We start from the raw sequence: 16,944 nt of genomic DNA on the forward strand, positions 1-16,944 counted from the left end.
GCCACTTTGGGAGTAAAAGTTAGTTGTTCAGTACTTATATGACCTACAGTATATAAAGTATATTCACCGGGTCTCTATTGTTTCCCAAAATGTTTTAAGTCATAATGTATTGTTTGGCCGCATTTTCGTCATAATTTGTTCGGTTTAGAAACGCGTAACTTTTCAGGATTGCCATAAAACAAACCTAACCTATCTATTTGATAACCTTACGAAAATCCTGAAAAGTTAACAGTTTCAGTTCTAGGACTAGTGATAATATGACAAACAATACATTATGACTTAAAACTCTATGTCATCAAGGGACCACATAATTCACCCCTTAAAGTTTGGTCAGTGATAACAAAATCACCCTGTATAACGTAACACTTACGATTGGGTTTTTTCTTAGACCCTAAACTGGGTCGTTATTTTTTACTGTCCCTCATAAACAAAAAAACTGTATTGTTTTGCTTATTTATTCGAAACAATGAAGGCACATCGAATATAATATCTTAGCTATTTTACTAACATATTTGATGAAATATATGAGTATTATGGCAAAATTAAGGCCCAATTTGACTGGAGAAAGTGACGTAAGCACCAAATAATTACTATGGTATTCTTTGCTATCCAATTAATTTATATACAATCAGCATCACGATAGGCCATTTTTTTTGTACGAGTAGAGGTAAGTTTAGACTACGACACTAAACACGGTACACCAGTGGCGTGCAGTGGAGATAAGACTTAAATCGGGCTCTAGAAGAGTCATTCTTGAAGGAATGTAACGCAAACTATAAAAATCGGCAACTTTTTTTTTGGTCATTTTGTATGGACTGCCTACCCTAGTGCCTACCTTTTTTTGTATGCACTGCACGCCACTGCGGTACACTCAGTGTATATGTCGGCGGCCGATCGTAAGATCAGGCATATCGTGAAGTTCCTAGGCATATCGTGAAACGTGAAAATCTTTCACCCGTTCTCTGAGTCGACGGAGCCCCGCTACGCGCGGGGCTCCTATTTCTGGGCAGTTTGCCCTTCGGGCATATGAAGCAACCTAACGAACCTATCCTGCCTATCGTCAAAACATTACACAGGAACATTACGATTTGTCTGATCTCACGATCGGTCGCCGACGACGACGAATCTTTCACCCGTTCTCTGAGTCGACGGAGCCCCGCCTAGGCCTATTTTCGCATGGCTGAACACACTGAATATTGACATCTGACTTAATAATTGTTTTGTTGTAATTTTAATTCTTAATTTATTGCCTATATTATGTACTTGTGCCATACGACTAAATAAAACAGGAACATTACGATCTGCCTGATCTTATACGATCGGCCGCCGACATATACACCTATGTTTCTGTAATAGGCATGTTTAATACTTCGATTTCTTAAAAGCTGTATGCCTTAGTTAAAGGTACTTACACAAATCGTTAACAGCCATTCAATTTCTCGAGTCAAATTGGGCCTAGGTGGAAGAGAATATCGTCGGGTGACAAGCAAAACTCACTAAGTACTATCAAAAAATTAAAGTAACAATGCATTTTATTACACTTGTAACACGGTTTATTGTCCAATAATTTCAATGGTGTTAGTTAGTGACTTTTGCTTGTCACCCGACGATATGTCCATTTGTCCCCGGCGGGAACGATTCATTCTAGGGGTTACGCGATGTGGGAACAAATGGGAACACACCTTTCTGTACATTTTTAGTTCATCGCCCTTAATTTAAGTGTATTTAATATTTGAAATCTTCTCTTAATTAGATGATACATACAATAAAATACTAAGGATAATTAAATGCATAAGCTCAAAATGCCAGAGCATTACTTAGTCAAGACATAGTCAGCAGCAAAAGTTTCTAAGCAAACGAAGTGTTCAATAATATCCACACACTTTTTTTTCTTTTGTCTTCCTCAATAGATACCTAATGTTTAACAGTTTTACGTCCTGCGTGCCTTGCCAAGGTGACAACCGTTTGCGCTACGATAACGAAACGCTGTCTCTCTCACTCTTCTTTATTAGTGCGACAGTGACAGCTGTGTTTTATTCACTACGGAGCGTAAGCGATTGGCATGTTGGCTTCGCACTCTGAATACATTTTTAGGGTTCCGTACCCAAAGGGTTTACGGGACCCTATTACTAAGACTTCGCTGTCCGTCCGTCCGTCCGTCCGTCCGTCCGTCCGTCTGTCACCAGGCCGTATCTCACGAACCGTGATAGCTAGACAGTTGAAATTTTCACAGATGATGTATTTCTGTTGCCGCTATAACAACAAATACTAAAAACAGAATAAAATAAAGACTTAAATGGGGCTCCCATACAACAAACGTGATTTTTGACCAAAGTTAAGCAACGTCGGGAGTGGTCAGTACTTGGATGGGTGACCGTTTTTTTTTTTTTTTTGCATTGTGGTACGGAACCCTTCGTTCGCGAGTCCGACTCGCACTTGCCCGGTTTTTATTATCTTATCTAATAAGCTACCTCGGCTGCTGACTATAGTGACTATACCTAAATACATAAATATTTATAAGTTGCAACAACAATACAAAGGATTATTAATAAAAGAATGAGATGGTGCATATGACGTTCTCAAGCTATCGCAGAGCAGTGACACAGAATAAATAATAGTACTAGGTACAGCAGATTTACTCTAACAAAACGCGTCTGTCACGATTAGGACAGATTTGACCACTAGGTGGCAACAGCGCCACGCGCGGCTTATGGCTAGCCACCAAAATTGGTGTGGCACGGATGTGCTTGTAGCTACCTGTTAACTGCAAAGCGCCGAAATCGCGGAGTGAGCCACGCTTGGCAGTGTCTCCAGTAAAAATAAGTGTTCCGTGAACAAAGTTTTTTACGGAACACGAAAATAAACTATACATTGTAAATAATACAGATGTTTAAAGTTCTAAGCATTGGTAAAAATAAGTTTATAAATATTCTTAATTTATTTCGATTATAGTTCATTTATCTTTGGTTGACAAACTTAAAATAATGGCTATTACTAAAGGCACTTAGTTATTTATCTAACTATAGGGTGACTGCTACAGTTATTGACGAATAAATTAATAGGGTATTCTCCTACTAGTCAAATCAGTTTCTTTTTTACAACTGTCAAAACGATTTGGCAATATGGAATTCATATGAAAACTGATATTTAAGTAACTTTTTTAGTTCAAACCTGTTTATTAAATTGAAATTATGTCAAAATATACATGTATGCTATCTATGTTTATCTAATAATTATCTGGTGCTTTATTTCGTGCATGACGTGATATAATTTATTTTAAATACAGGAAACATCCCTATTGGCCACTCTAACAGGGGTGCGAAGCTCCTGACTTCGGCCAAACTCGGCTCCGCTCGGCTCAGCATTGATCCGAGCAATTATTAGGGTTGGCACCACTTGACTTCCTTTTGCGTGCACGACCACAGATAAGATAATCACTTGAATTTTGACAACCCTAATTGGCCGAAAGGGATAGTGCCATGTATTAGAAAGGGATAGCATGATTCGACCCTGAACCGCTGTCAAACTTCGGTTTTGTAGGAAGCTTCCTTTCTGTACGGTAGTACTATTATTTATTCTGTGACTCTAATCAGAAAGAAACATGGAAATCTTATTGTTTAGAGTGGCCAATTGCTATGGACTTGGAGTGGCCGATAACTATATCAGTGACCCTATTACAACAGGCCTTTAGTTGTGTCTGTACCCTTAAAATCTATTCTGGAATAGCTTTCCATATCTGCGAGATCTTGCTAACACTAATATCCGGTGGTCCGAACAAGAACTTCCCAGCATAATCAGCTCCGAGTGATGTCAGCATCGTGGCCCGGTTCCGAGACAGCACGAGGCTGGCCAGCGGAGTGCGAGCCACGCCGATCTGCTGGGCCACCACGCCGGTGACGTGGACATCATCGATCCAGAAGTATGGCGTGGATTGGGCTGTCTTGAGCAGTCGGGGCACCACATCTTGGGAGTAGAGGATGGCCCAACCTGAAAGAATTAGTCGATTTTTAAAGAATCTTTCATTTTTGGCATATTACATGACTTCTTCTTCATGTTATTTCCATTATAAAAAGTACCTAATCTTGTTGGTTATCCTAAATATTATTGGGTCTTCTTGTGTCGTAGGTCCAGGTTTTGGGTCATTGTGCCAACCGAGTAAGTAAATAAGTTATGCAATAAAAAACGAGAAATAAGAAAGTGAGTATTATGGGCGGACTTAGCCACTCTTTTAGTAAAAGTTAAGGTTAAGGTTATACATCTTTTCTGTAGACAACATAAAATAAACGGATTGAAGAGTATAGTTTTAAAACTACTACATTTAAATACAAACCTGCACAATATGTTGGATAGTAATGTGGCTTATACTCAGCTGGTGACACTCTCCACTTAGACCGGTGTGACCGCTGCACCAAAGCGTGCTCCAACACCTGACATGTAATCAGCCCCTTCGCTCCCCACGGCGACAGCTCCCGCGCCAAAAACTGCCTCAACGCATGAGAATTCACCACAACATCATCATCCGTCTTCAAAATGTACTTAGCTGTTGGACAATGATGTGAAACCCACTTCAAACCCATCACATGCTTGTAAGTCATGTTACGGTAAGCATCTGTAAAGCTACCTTGCACAATATCCCCAAATATGGCCGATTCATTTTGAATCTTTTGAGACAAACTCGCATTCTCCGACTCTCCCATCAAAAACACAACTTTAGTCGAATCTACAGATCTCCCCCAAGTGTTCCGAATAACCATCCTGTTGTCATAATTACTCGGATTCGAAGATATTATTATGACCAGTAGCAGTCCTGCGTCGTAGTTCTGACAAGGTTGTGGATTAACTTTGAAAGAGAAGTTTTTTAAATCGATAAGTTGATCGTTAACGTCATCTACTACCGGGCTTGGTTCTGTAGTATTATACGGGCCTAGTAAAGCGAATTGAGGGTTCTGAATGCGTATTTCTACAGGCGTGGAGTTGTTATAGAAGTCGTATATCAGCAGAGCGCTGACGACAATAATCGCAAGTTTATGTAGGAACATCATTTCGCATTTTTCACCGTTCTGCCTTTCGAACATAGTAATCCCTCGATGTTAACACGATATGGAAATGAAACACACTAAATCAATCCCGGTTGCAACATGTTGACAACAAACAGTTAAAAATTATTGGAATTACGGAGATTCCGCGTCGAAACCGACGGCCGACGGTCATTAATGTCACTGTCAGATTGACAGCAAGTTGACAGCGGCGATGTCACAGATAAGATATTGCGGTGCGTTTTCTGTATAGAGCACATTAAAAAAAACATCGCGTTTATATTAGGGGGCTCCCCGCGTTTGTCAAAAAGTAAAGCCACCTGTATAGAAACTGGTCGGTAGCTCTTATATGTATAATGATTAGAATGCATTTATTTACGTGGTACTACTAAACTAAATGAATAACTTTAATAAAAGTAAATAAAATCTACCCACAAATGGCTCCTTAAGCTAATTAAAGGTAGACGAAAACATTACATGATCAAAATAATGTAGGTTAAAGTCAGGTCGTTCAGTGACTCCAGACGGTTTTGTATTTGGTTGGTTAACCAATAAATGTTACAACTACCCGAAAATGTATAAATTTTTTGTTTACTTTTATTTAAATACCTAAAGATAGAGACTATAGGTCAATAAAGTCAGGTCGTTCTGTGACTGATCCAGGCGGTTTTGTGTTTGGTTGGTTTAACCAATAAATGTTACAAACTTACCGAAAATATACAAATTGTTTGTTTATTTATTATTTAAATGCCTAAAGATACAGACTTATATGTCCTTAAACTACGTCCAGGACCCGGGTATGTCCTTAAACCACGTCCAAGACCACCGGTGGACGGGCAGCACGTCCCTCAAATTCGGTGTACTCGACTGCGATCGCCAACCCGCCTGCCAAGCGTGGCGATTATGGCATTCACCCCCCAAAAAAGGGGGAGGCCTATGTTCAGCAGTGGACGTCTTATGGCTGAGATGATGATGATGATGACAGACTTATACAAATAGGCCCTCGAGCAGGGGCGTATATATTTACCCTAGGGCCATGCCGCCCATAGCCCGGGGCGCCAATCCGCTAAGGGTGGCGTATGCCGCCCCTGGCCGATTTCATTTTGTTTTTCTTCCTCGACTTCTGGGGCGGCAAAACGTGTTGGCCCAGGGCGCCAATTTTCAAGATACGCCCCGCCCTCGAGACATTGTACCAAGGATGCTGGAGGCATTTCCTCGCTGTATCGCAATGCTGATATTAGAGTCAGACCAAGAAAAGTCTGCAGCGGATTTGATAGCCCGAACAGTGCAAGTATTATTTTAAACGTCAAACTTCTATGAAATTATGACGTATCAATAACTCGGGTACTGCGAGGGCTATCAAAATCGCTGCAGACTTTTCGTAGCTTAACTCTACGTTGTGCGATGAAGTTTATGTGTGGGCTTTGTTGTTATCATGTGTAAATAGGTTGTTTTGGTCGATTCAGTACGTCTCGGCTGGGACAGGGTGGTGATTCATCCTTCGGTAATTTCGGAGAATTAAATATGTCAATGCCGGTCAAAGAGATAACGTCTATATAATGAGAGATATTCACATTGACAGACTATAACTTATATTTCGCGAGTGTCATACGCACTGCCGGTGCTTTTTTATAAGTTTAATAAATTATAAAAATACCTAATTAAATTGAGTTAAAGAAAATACATTAAAAATAAATAATAACTTATGGTTAATTTAAATTAAATGTAACATTAATTGTAACAACAATTAAATGTAACAGACTAAAAATGTCTTTGACAATGAATTTGTTTTTTAAATTAAGTATCTTGTGTGGAATTGTGTTGTTATGCAGAGCATCTGAAAGTGAGTATTAAAATCTGTATTTTTTTTACTACAGTGTCGATGGCACCCAAGCATACGGCCCCAGAGACGCTTGTAGCACCAGGGTGTCTCATGCGCGGTGCCCGGTATTATAGCTATTCTTTTCGGTGCGGTGGACAATATCTACGGTACAAGGACGTCCTGAAACGCCACCTGTCGCCCACCGGCATATCGTGTGAGTCGTGGGAGGAGCTTGCAACTCGGAGATCGGACTGGCGAACTGCGGTCAACGTGGTCTCAACGATTTCGAAAGTGCACGCCTCGAAGATTTTGACGCTAAACGCCAGCTTCGAAAATCTCGGCCCAAGCCCTCCTACACATACACTTACGACTCAAATGGCGAGCTTTACTGCATGTCTTGCGGCCGGAAGTTTAAAACAAAACTCGGTTTCGCAAGTCACGTTCGAGCCCATGCACGTCAGGCTTTACTGAATACCTGATACTGATTTGTCCGGGTGTCGCCGTCGACGGAGACGGAGGACATCATCATCATTCTTTTCTTTAATTCCACAGTTAGTATCTGATAAATTGTTTTATAAATGCATTTATACAATGTATATATGTATACATCATGATGTATGTAGATGTCATGTACATGTAGGGATGTACCAGAGTCGTTAATTTTTATTGCACTATTTGTACTAGTAATTGTATTAATATTCGCCCACGGTAAAGGCGCCCATTTTTCTGAACATTTTTGACCTTTTACTATGATATGAATGTCCACTTCTATTTTAAATAACAGGAACACTTTATAAAATTAAACAGATACTTATAATTGAAATGTTACGTTACTCTATGTTACTGAATAAATTGTGTTTTATTATTTATTTATTATTCCATAAATAAATATAATTGCGAGAATTCGGCTCCTAAAACTTTCTTTATAATACTTTATTTGGCATTAACAAATTAGGTATGCACCTATGTTTAAATCGGTGCAAATTAAACGTGGTCGGAGTCAAAATAATATCATTACATTGCAGGATCTTTGTATGACGAGATAAAGGAGGAAATAGACAACTGTTGTGAGTATGGAGAAGGCAATGGTCTGATGCTGTCCACACCCGAAGACTGCTCGTTCGAGGTAACGCCAGATACTTCCCGGTATGAAAGTGTGTGCAAGGAATCCATGGATAGATGTTGCAAAGATGTTAACCAGTAAGTGAACTTTTTATCCGAGGAATGTTTTGAGCTCATGTTACTTAAGTAGTTCTAACGCAGCGTACTACGTAGGCCAGCCATTCTCAAAGTGTGTTCCGCGGAACCCTAGGGTTCCGCAAGGCCTCTGTTGGGGTTCCGCGAAAATACTTGTAATACATAATAAGAAAAAAACCAGCACTTCTATAGGTATATCAGGTCCACAGTGACGAACGAAAATTTTTAATTTGGAGTTCCGTCAAATATTTCGCTTTCCAAAAGGGTTCCATCACCAAAAAAGTTTGAGAACCGCTGACGTAGGCGAACAACACGCGAACGCGAGGCGAACAACACGCGAACGCGAGGCGAAGCGATGCGGCACGGGGTGAATCAATCCTTTGATACCTATAGAAGTGTCCTACGTGGACGTAGGCGATCTCGTTGCGAACGCGAACGCCTTGGGCCCGCCGCGCCGCGCCGCGTCGCGTTCGCGAGTTGTTCGCTTACGTAAGGTAAGACGCAGCGTAATAAACCATAATGAAAGATAAAGTAGTAACTATAAGTAGATAAAGTAAAGCACAAACTAAAACGTCACGATACCGTGTTCTTTTTAGGGTTCCGTACCCGAAGGGCAAAAACGGGACCCTAGTACTTAACTCCGCTGCCCGTCCGACTGTCTGTCTATTCGTCCGTCTGTCAGTATCTCATGAACCGTGATAGCTAGGCAAATGGAAATTTCTATTGCGGCTATAACAACAAATAATAAAAAAAGAATATAGTAATATTTAAGTTGGGCTTCCACAAAACAATAGTGATATTTTTGCGTACCTAATGGTACGGAACCCTTCGTGCGCGAGTCGGACTCGCATTTATTTTATTAAAAGAACTAAGTACTTATATAAAAGCGTATAATGTTATTATACTTATTATGTATATCATATCAGGCATTTCATGTAGTAAAAATGACATAGGTATTTAGGTATTTACCGAGTAAGTGTTAACTGATAACTTAATATAAATTGTATAGCTAAGTACCAAGTCTTATCAAATTTCTGCTTAAATAATATTGTTTATTATTGTTTTGAACACATAGGTATTATTATAATCATACGACCATGATATTCCCCAAATGGGCAAAGATAACGAGCAGGGAAAAATGACACAATTTGAGATTCACTTCACATTCTATCACTGGTTGTTTTAAATAGTGTATTTTCTATTGTTTTAGAAAGAAGAATGAATGTGATTATGGGATTAACTTTACGCTTACTTCGATGCAGTCGTGTGACCATCTCAACGATACAGCACAGGTAAAGCACTGTATACCTCCTCGCGAATATTTTGCAGTCACAGCCAGAATTTGCTCGTAATTTGCAAAGAATTACTTATTTATTTATTGTGGGAAAGGTGTAAAGAGGGACATGGAAGAGGCACTATAGTTAAGTTTTTACGTAGGTATGTTTGGCTCCTGGCACTCTATAAAACAAAATGGTGGACTTGGACTTAAAATGTATATAGGTACCTACCTATATTAATATTATCTTTTCAAGTGATGTTGATGATGTTACCTCTTTACATTTACCTATCCAATAACTATTACCTTTCTACCTATCGTACCTAATTGCTATCCCTATCTATGGATCGACTCGTCGAATCGTCCTGCTTTCTACATGGTCATAATCATAACTCATAAGATAAAACATTCGTAAGACACGCGCTAGACTTATGTCCATTTTCTATAGGTGGAGGCAGATCATCTGCTCCCAACACAACCCTGATACTGACCACTATCCCTACATATGAGGGACCTAACCAAGACCAAACAATCTATTATATATGAAAGTTCATGCTTTATTAAATTAATTTTTTCAATTCAACTAATTAGATGTGCTGCAACGAATGCAAAAGGGGAAGGGAGTTCTTTTCGCACGACCCGGAGATCTGCGCAATAGAGTTGCCGAGAGGAAACAAAACGGATCACCTGCTGTCTGGGAACGCCTTTAGAAAATGCTGCGAGGTAATTCTTCTTTAGGTTCCTTAACCTTTTCCGCCGCCATTGTCTTGATATAAAGTCAGTACATTCCGTGCCCCACACGCCACGACTAAATATGTTATACGGGTTGTTTACGTGCAATTTGTGGCTTGGCGTTGTTGACACTTTCTTACTTAGAGGATATAACCAAACGAAGAGGAGGATATAATAGCCATTAACAGGCATTCCCCTCTGTCGATAATAGGCGGTCAATGATCATACTCATTGTATGAACTGACGTTTATCTGACATGGCTATTTTTACGTTACGTATACATTTGACGTGCCGCTCCGCTCCCCCGCAAAAATCGGTTGGTTATATCCTCCAAGCTTTCTACTTCGTTCACACCGTTCCACGTTTTATTCTTCTTGTTCATAAGAATCATAAGATGAAGTGTGCGTCCTGGGTGATGACACTGATGACGCTTTTTAGGGTTCCGTACCCAAAGGGTAAAAACGGGACCCTATTACTAAGACTCTGATGTCCGTCCGTCCGTCCGTCCGTGCGTCTGTCACCAGGCTGTATCTCACGGACCGTGATAGCTAGACAGTTGAAATTTTCACAGATGATGTATTTCTGTTGCCGCTATAACAACAAATACTAAAAACAGAATAAAATAAAGATTTAAGTGGGGCTATCATACAACAAACGTGATTTTTGACCGAAGTTAAGCAACGTCGGGCGGCGCCAGTACTTGGATGGGTGACCGTTTTTTTTTTGCCTTTTTTTGCATTATGGTACGGAACCCTTCGTCCGCGAGTCCGACTCGCACTTGCCCGGTTTTTTTAGTTAGAACTAAGCAGACGCTTTAAGTATATATGCTTGTTTTAGATGGATCGCTGCAAGCAGTTCCCTGAGAGCCCGTGCGAACATTATTGCACAGATCAGGGCGGCGTTGACGTCGTGTGCAGCTGCATGCTAGGGCACACACTTGGCGAGGATCGCAAGAGTTGCCAAGGTAAAGCTTTTACTGCTTTCCCATGAAGATCGGTGAAAGAACTTTTTTTTTCTTTTTTTTAGCCTACTTAGGTGTCCCACTACTGGGCAAAGGCCTCTCCTCGTTTTCTCCACTCGACCCTGTCATCGGCATTTTCCCACCATTTGGAGTAGAATGCGTCCAAGTCGTCCCGCCATCTCCTTTTCGGTCTGCCTAAACTCCGGCCTGCACCGTCTACTGTATTCCGTGGGTCCCACTCGGTAACCATTTTTGCCTACCTTTCTGGGTGCATGCGGCAGATATGTCCGGCCCAGTCCCACTTAAGCTTAGCGGTCTTGACGCCTACATCTACAACTCTAGTTCTGGAGCGTAGTTCCGTATTTCTGATCCGATCGAGGAGCAATTAACTTATGGATACCAAATGATACTCCCAAGCCGAAGCATTTTCAAGGACACTCAGCTCTTTCAAATGGAGTATCTTTCAGAATTAACAAATAAGGCGCACTGCACGCACAATCGCACATAAAGGCTGCTTGATAACACCGAAGACAAGAGACTGAAAATGATCTCTAGTAGCGTATAAGTGTTAGCATACAGCGATGGAATCCTGCCAGCATCTTTGGTATAACGATGGTAACGATGGAGGGAAATGGCGGGTCAATGAACAAAATTCGTCGCCTTGCTTAGCATTCTTAACTTTAGATGTTTCTAGTTTATATATGTATTTAATTTTCTTGTTCCTAAACAAGACTACCTTCAAATTACAGACATTGACGAATGTGGCAACGGCCAGGTCGGCCAGGCGGACTGCGAAGCCAAAGGAGCGATCTGCATCAATACACCTGGCGCTTACCGATGCGACTGTCCCCCCAATTGCGTAACCGAGTGGTCACTAACCGGAATACTTTGCACGGATTGTGACACTAGTAAGTAGATAAGTTAAAAAAAAACATTTTTTTTAATGATATAGGAGGCAAACGAGCAAACGGATCACCTGATGGTAAGCGATTACCGCCGCCCATGGACATCCGCAACACCAGAAGGGTTGTAAGTACGAGTACACTCATTATTCCAAGCTTATATCGCAGACCATACTTTTCTTTTAAGAGGCAAAAGAGTTCCTATAGCCACCTCCTGTGTCCATCATCAGATGATCTGTGGTGCCATGATATTGCATTGCCATTGTCACCCAAATTACTATGAAGTTTCACCTCAATCGAATCAAATATTCCAAGTTAAAGCTTTTAATAGAAAAGTTTTACACCCTGAATTGCAATGCGTGAGACCCGATGGAGATATCTCCATCTCACTTTTCTACTATTTTAAGTAAGGGCTTAAAACAGTGTATGAAAATCACAGGCTGGTTTCTTTTTCTAGATGTGGCTGAACAAAAAACTACTACTACCGATCAACCGATGGTGGTATTGATCGGTGGACCGGGACAAAAGAGCGATAAGGATAAAAGAGGAGACACAGTTTTAACGAGAAAGGGCGAGACAGCAGATAAAGAACTTATTAATACCACTTGCATCCAAGGACCTAAAGGCGAACGCGGAGAAATGGGGCCCATGGGACGCCCAGGATTACCCGGTTTTGATGGACCTCCAGGTTTACCTGGAATATCTGGTATGCCAGGTGAAAAAGGAGATATGGGGCCCATAGGACCCCCAGGAATACGTGGTGCAGTAGGATTTCCAGGTTTAACTGGAATGCCTGGGATGCCAGGTGAACCTGGAGATGACGGGCCCATGGGACCCCCAGGACTTCTAGGTTTTCCTGGAAGACCAGGAGAGAAAGGTGAACGCGGTGAAATGGGATTCGTAGGGCCCCAAGGAAAACCTGGTTTTCCGGGAGCTCGAGGTTTTCCTGGAATAAGTGGACCGAAAGGTGAAAAAGGAGAGCCAGCATTACGAGTACCGGGCATGTTTCCAGAAAAACAAATTAGCTCTGGAGCACTGCTAGTAAAACACAGTCAGACTCAAGAAACCCCTTCATGCAATGATGGGCATATTAAACTTTGGGAAGGATATTCGCTGTTTTCCAAAGACTTGGGTAACGCTGGTGCCTGTGTGAGAAAATTCAATCCGATGCCATTCCAAACTTGTTCGAGCTGGTTAAGAAGAAACGATAACAGTTATTGGTTGACAACTGGCGAACCTTTGCAATCAAACCATGTTACAGCACAAGATATCAAGAAATACATCTCGAGATGTATTGTCTGCGAAGTGCCACATAACGTGATGGCAGTGCATAGTCAAAGTGTTATTGAACCTAGCTGTCCGACAGGCTGGGATGCATTGTGGACTGGATACAGTTTTGCCACAGTAAGTATTGAATTCTGCGTTTTAAACAGTTTCATTGATAGTTAGTTTACTTTAATCTTCTTTCCATCCTGTTACCCCCTGCTGGGGTGTAGGGCTCGAATCTTTTTCTTCCACTAACTCCGGTCCTGGGCAGCTTGGGTAGCCTCCTCCCACCCTATCCCCAATACACCCAGCTCTTGCTCCACAGAACGAGAGTTTACTTTACAATTCATTAAAATATGCGATGACAACCACAGAGAAGTAATAAGAGGGCAAACGAATGATAATGATAATAGTAATATGTATTAGGTGATATTGCAAATATAACCAACCACAGGCGACAAGTTAGGTACCTAATTCCAAAAAAAATTAAATTAATCCAATCATATTTAAATCACCTCTTGAAAGAAGTATTTATCACTGCCCTCTCAACACAGCGGTCTTTTTTGTATGTTTTAAAGAGATTACGCTTGGAAAACTACTGCAATCCTAAAGGTTCTAGGTGTATCTACCATAATGGTTCATAGACACCATGATTCGACGCGAAAAATCAGTAGCTGATTCGTGAATCCAGACAGGGTTTGTCAGGTAAAGTGTATGCTGTTCTAAAATTGCCGTTTGCCCGCAGTATGCTGAGGACGCAAGCGCCGAAGCCCTCGCCAGTCCAGGCTCCTGTCTTTTGGATTTCAACATGGTGCCAGTGATAGAATGCAAAGCTGGCTCTTGTCGCCATCGCGCGGAAGGTGAACGTAGCAGCTTCTGGCTAGCTGCCGTTGATGACGATGATGATGATGAGTTTACGGCGTCTAAACGGAGGTTTACGTCGCTGAATGACGCACGTACGCAAGTGTCGAGATGCGCTGTTTGTGGCAGATCGTAAGGAAGTACGTTAAGCAGTCTGATTCAAAAACTCCTCGTAGATATTAAGTATTATACTTTCCTCGTATTCGAAATTCAATTCCGCCTCGGACTATTGGCGCTGTCACTGCGTTGCTTATGTAACAATCTACTATTTAACCAACCGCCTCAGTTAAATGGTAGGTACCTGTAGCAACTACTCATACCTAATCATATACCTCAAGCCACAATATTGTATACAATTAAAAATAAGTAGATAGATATTTTATATTTCATAAGCGCAGTTCTGAGGGGCCCACGTATGTATTACCAGCAGTGGCGTAGCTAGCATGGGTGGCACCCGGTGCGGAAATTGTGGGTGTCACCCCAAAATTCAATCAATATTGTAAAATGTATTTAAAAAGAGTAATTGTAATTTTTGTTAAATAGCTCAGGATTTACTCCATCGCTTTCTTTTTACGAATTTTTATGGGTGGCACTACTGATGTTCACGGTCGGGTGTCACCCCTAAATGGGTGACACACGAAGCGGACCGCCCCCCCCCCCCCCCCCCCCCCTAGCTACGCCACTGATTACCAATTCGCCGGACTTATCTTTACTTATCAGCCTGTCAGTTGTTCGGAGCTGTCTAATTGTGACGTTCCACGGCAAAAGGTACCTTATGGCGGCTGGCGGTTACGTCGCATAGCGCCGCAATAATATTGGGGCGGCGTTAATAATAGCGTAAGCGCCAACCACCATAAGGTACCTTTATCCGTGGGACGTCACAATTTTGCATTTAACTGACAGGCTGATGTCGTCCGGCGAACTAGTAATCAGTGGGCCCCTAGTTTGTAGAAATGTAACATTTAAGGATTAAAAATATGTTAAATTAAAAACTTAAAAATAATTAAGTCTTTTACTTCAATTATTTTTGAAGTGAACACTTCTTTAGCGGCGCTGAGCACTTTTTGAGGTGGGGAAAAAATTATAAACTCGATTCAGCGTAACGCGTAATGTAACGCTGACGTCATGTGTGAAGGACAATGTTATTCACCAAAGATCTTTAGTCATAACGTATCATAATCAGGTCAATTATTTAAAACTGGAATTTTATATTAAGCAATAAAGCTCAATGTTCTAATCTTGTACGGGCTGAAATACGAGAATCTCACAGTTACATTCTAACTTTATATCACTCAAATATAATTCAATAAAGCTACATCTTGATGAAATCGCTAATAAAAGTGAACTCTAATAGTACCGATGAATAGAACTCAAAATATCATGACCAAATATATTTAGATGCGAGGTCTGCCAATTTCTATTCGAATTTTAAACAATTAACGCTACAAATTTAACCTCACTGGCCAGCAATTACGGAACTAAAGTTTTTCAATAGAAAGGAGGATGGGTCAATTATACATAGTGCTGCAGACATTTTGGACTAGTGGGCATGCTTCGGCAGAGGGGGGATAGTGCGAATGCCGACTCCGTTCCCGGTGTTGCTCCAGTTGCTAGAAGAGTCCCTGTGACCCTGCTGCTGTACCGCGGAGGGTGCTCCATAGTACAAGCCGCAGTCCGTCCTATTATTGGCTCGGCCGCGCGCCCTCGAGCACGAACCGATTATTAGGGATCCGCAAAACTATATCCTCTAACCGCCTACACGTCAACACATGCCAAGACAAAATGTAATTTCGATTTGTCAAAATAAGATTCAAAATAGAATGGAATGGGAGACCTTTTTATAGGTCTCTGGGCTGGGCTTCAAGAGGATATAGGGTAATTCGCCAGTAAATTGCCACCCTAAACTAAAAATGAATTCTATTCACCTGTAAACAGAATTAATTTTAGATAAGGTATCAATAACTGGCCAGCCTTCAATAACTAGCCGCCTTATACTAAAATGAATTATGTTTAGGTATAATAGGTGAATAGAATTCATTTTTATTTTAGGGTGGCCAGTTACTGGCGAATTACCCTACTAGTAGCGTCCCATCAAAAGCATGTATATATGAGTTGATGTGAATATAATTAATATTAGGTATCAATCCTTGTTATGAAAGCTGCAGTACATTAAAAAAACACGGTCTCAAAAATCCGTAGGTGCCCTAAATGCGCCTTTAATACATAACTTCGCCTAGCATTAAATCATGACTCCACTGTAACTTGTAGGTATCATGGGCGTTCAGTAATTCAACGTTAAGTACTTATTAATTAAGGATTTGTATTATTTTCACGATAAATGAATTAAAAAATGATTAGGCGAAGTTGGGGACGGATAGCGAAGTATGGTTTCTTAAGTAAGGTTAAGTTTTATGATTCTTTTTTTACTTTAACACTATTTTTATTTTATAGCTCTATGTATTGTGGATTCTAAGGATATTTTTTTTTGCTAAAATTATTATTCTAATATATGTTACTTTGAGCGATGTTCATTTAAGTTTTTTTCTGAAGCACATTAAAAACTGGCGTAACGTGCTTAACCCACACTTCATTAAAAAAAAGTTAAACATTTTATGCGTACGCACGGAACCCAGCCCTCCCTCTCGCTCGCTCTTACCCCCCACTTGAGCACGTCTGTCCCGCTCTACAATCCGCAGAGCAATTTTACTAGAACTTGCAATGTTCTTCAAGAGGATCTGTTCGCTACACTCAAGTGCACAGAAATCGGATTACTTTGTTAAGAAATTTCCGAAGTGACCAATGTTCGAGTATGGGCGGGTTATAGGACAGATTTTATTGTCTGGAAGAGATCGCTCTTTAGCGATAAGACCGCCTGTTGTCTGCCTCTACAT

The 16,944-nt window shown here is 40.9% G+C and overlaps 1 protein-coding gene across 2 annotated transcripts; it reads right to left on the reverse strand.

The window, feature by feature from the left end:
• Window positions 1-441: 441 nt before the first annotated feature.
• LOC134675630 (beta-1,3-galactosyltransferase 5-like) lies at window positions 442-5,209 on the reverse strand. Of its 2 annotated transcripts, XR_010099780.1 has the most exons (3): window positions 4,331-5,209; window positions 857-3,987; window positions 442-686 (listed from the first exon to the last, which is right to left on the reverse strand). XR_010099780.1 is itself a non-coding variant. In XM_063533959.1 (2 exons), the coding sequence occupies exons 1-2, from the start codon at window positions 5,073-5,075 to the stop codon at window positions 3,713-3,715; spliced, it is 1,020 nt and encodes a 339-aa protein (XP_063390029.1). In that variant the 5' UTR covers window positions 5,076-5,209; the 3' UTR covers window positions 442-3,712. The 2 variants fall into 2 exon arrangements, 1 of the variants encoding a protein (XP_063390029.1); XM_063533959.1 differs by having other exon boundaries at window positions 442-3,987.
• Between the last annotated feature and the right edge of the window lie 11,735 nt (window positions 5,210-16,944).

This window comes from Cydia fagiglandana, chromosome 22, assembly GCF_963556715.1.
Source record: "Cydia fagiglandana chromosome 22, ilCydFagi1.1, whole genome shotgun sequence".
Taxonomy (NCBI): domain Eukaryota; kingdom Metazoa; phylum Arthropoda; class Insecta; order Lepidoptera; family Tortricidae; genus Cydia; species Cydia fagiglandana.

What these genes read in the sequence shown, in the direction of transcription:
- LOC134675630 (XM_063533959.1), bottom strand. Translation starts at nt 5,075, where the DNA reads ATGTTCGAAAGGCAGAACGGTGAAAAATGCGAAATGATGTTCCTACAT. An exon ending in CTATCCAACATATTGTGCAG is followed by an intron (nt 3,988 to 4,330) that starts GTTTGTATTTAA and finishes TAATTCTTTCAG; the next exon opens with GTTGGGCCATCCTCTACTCC.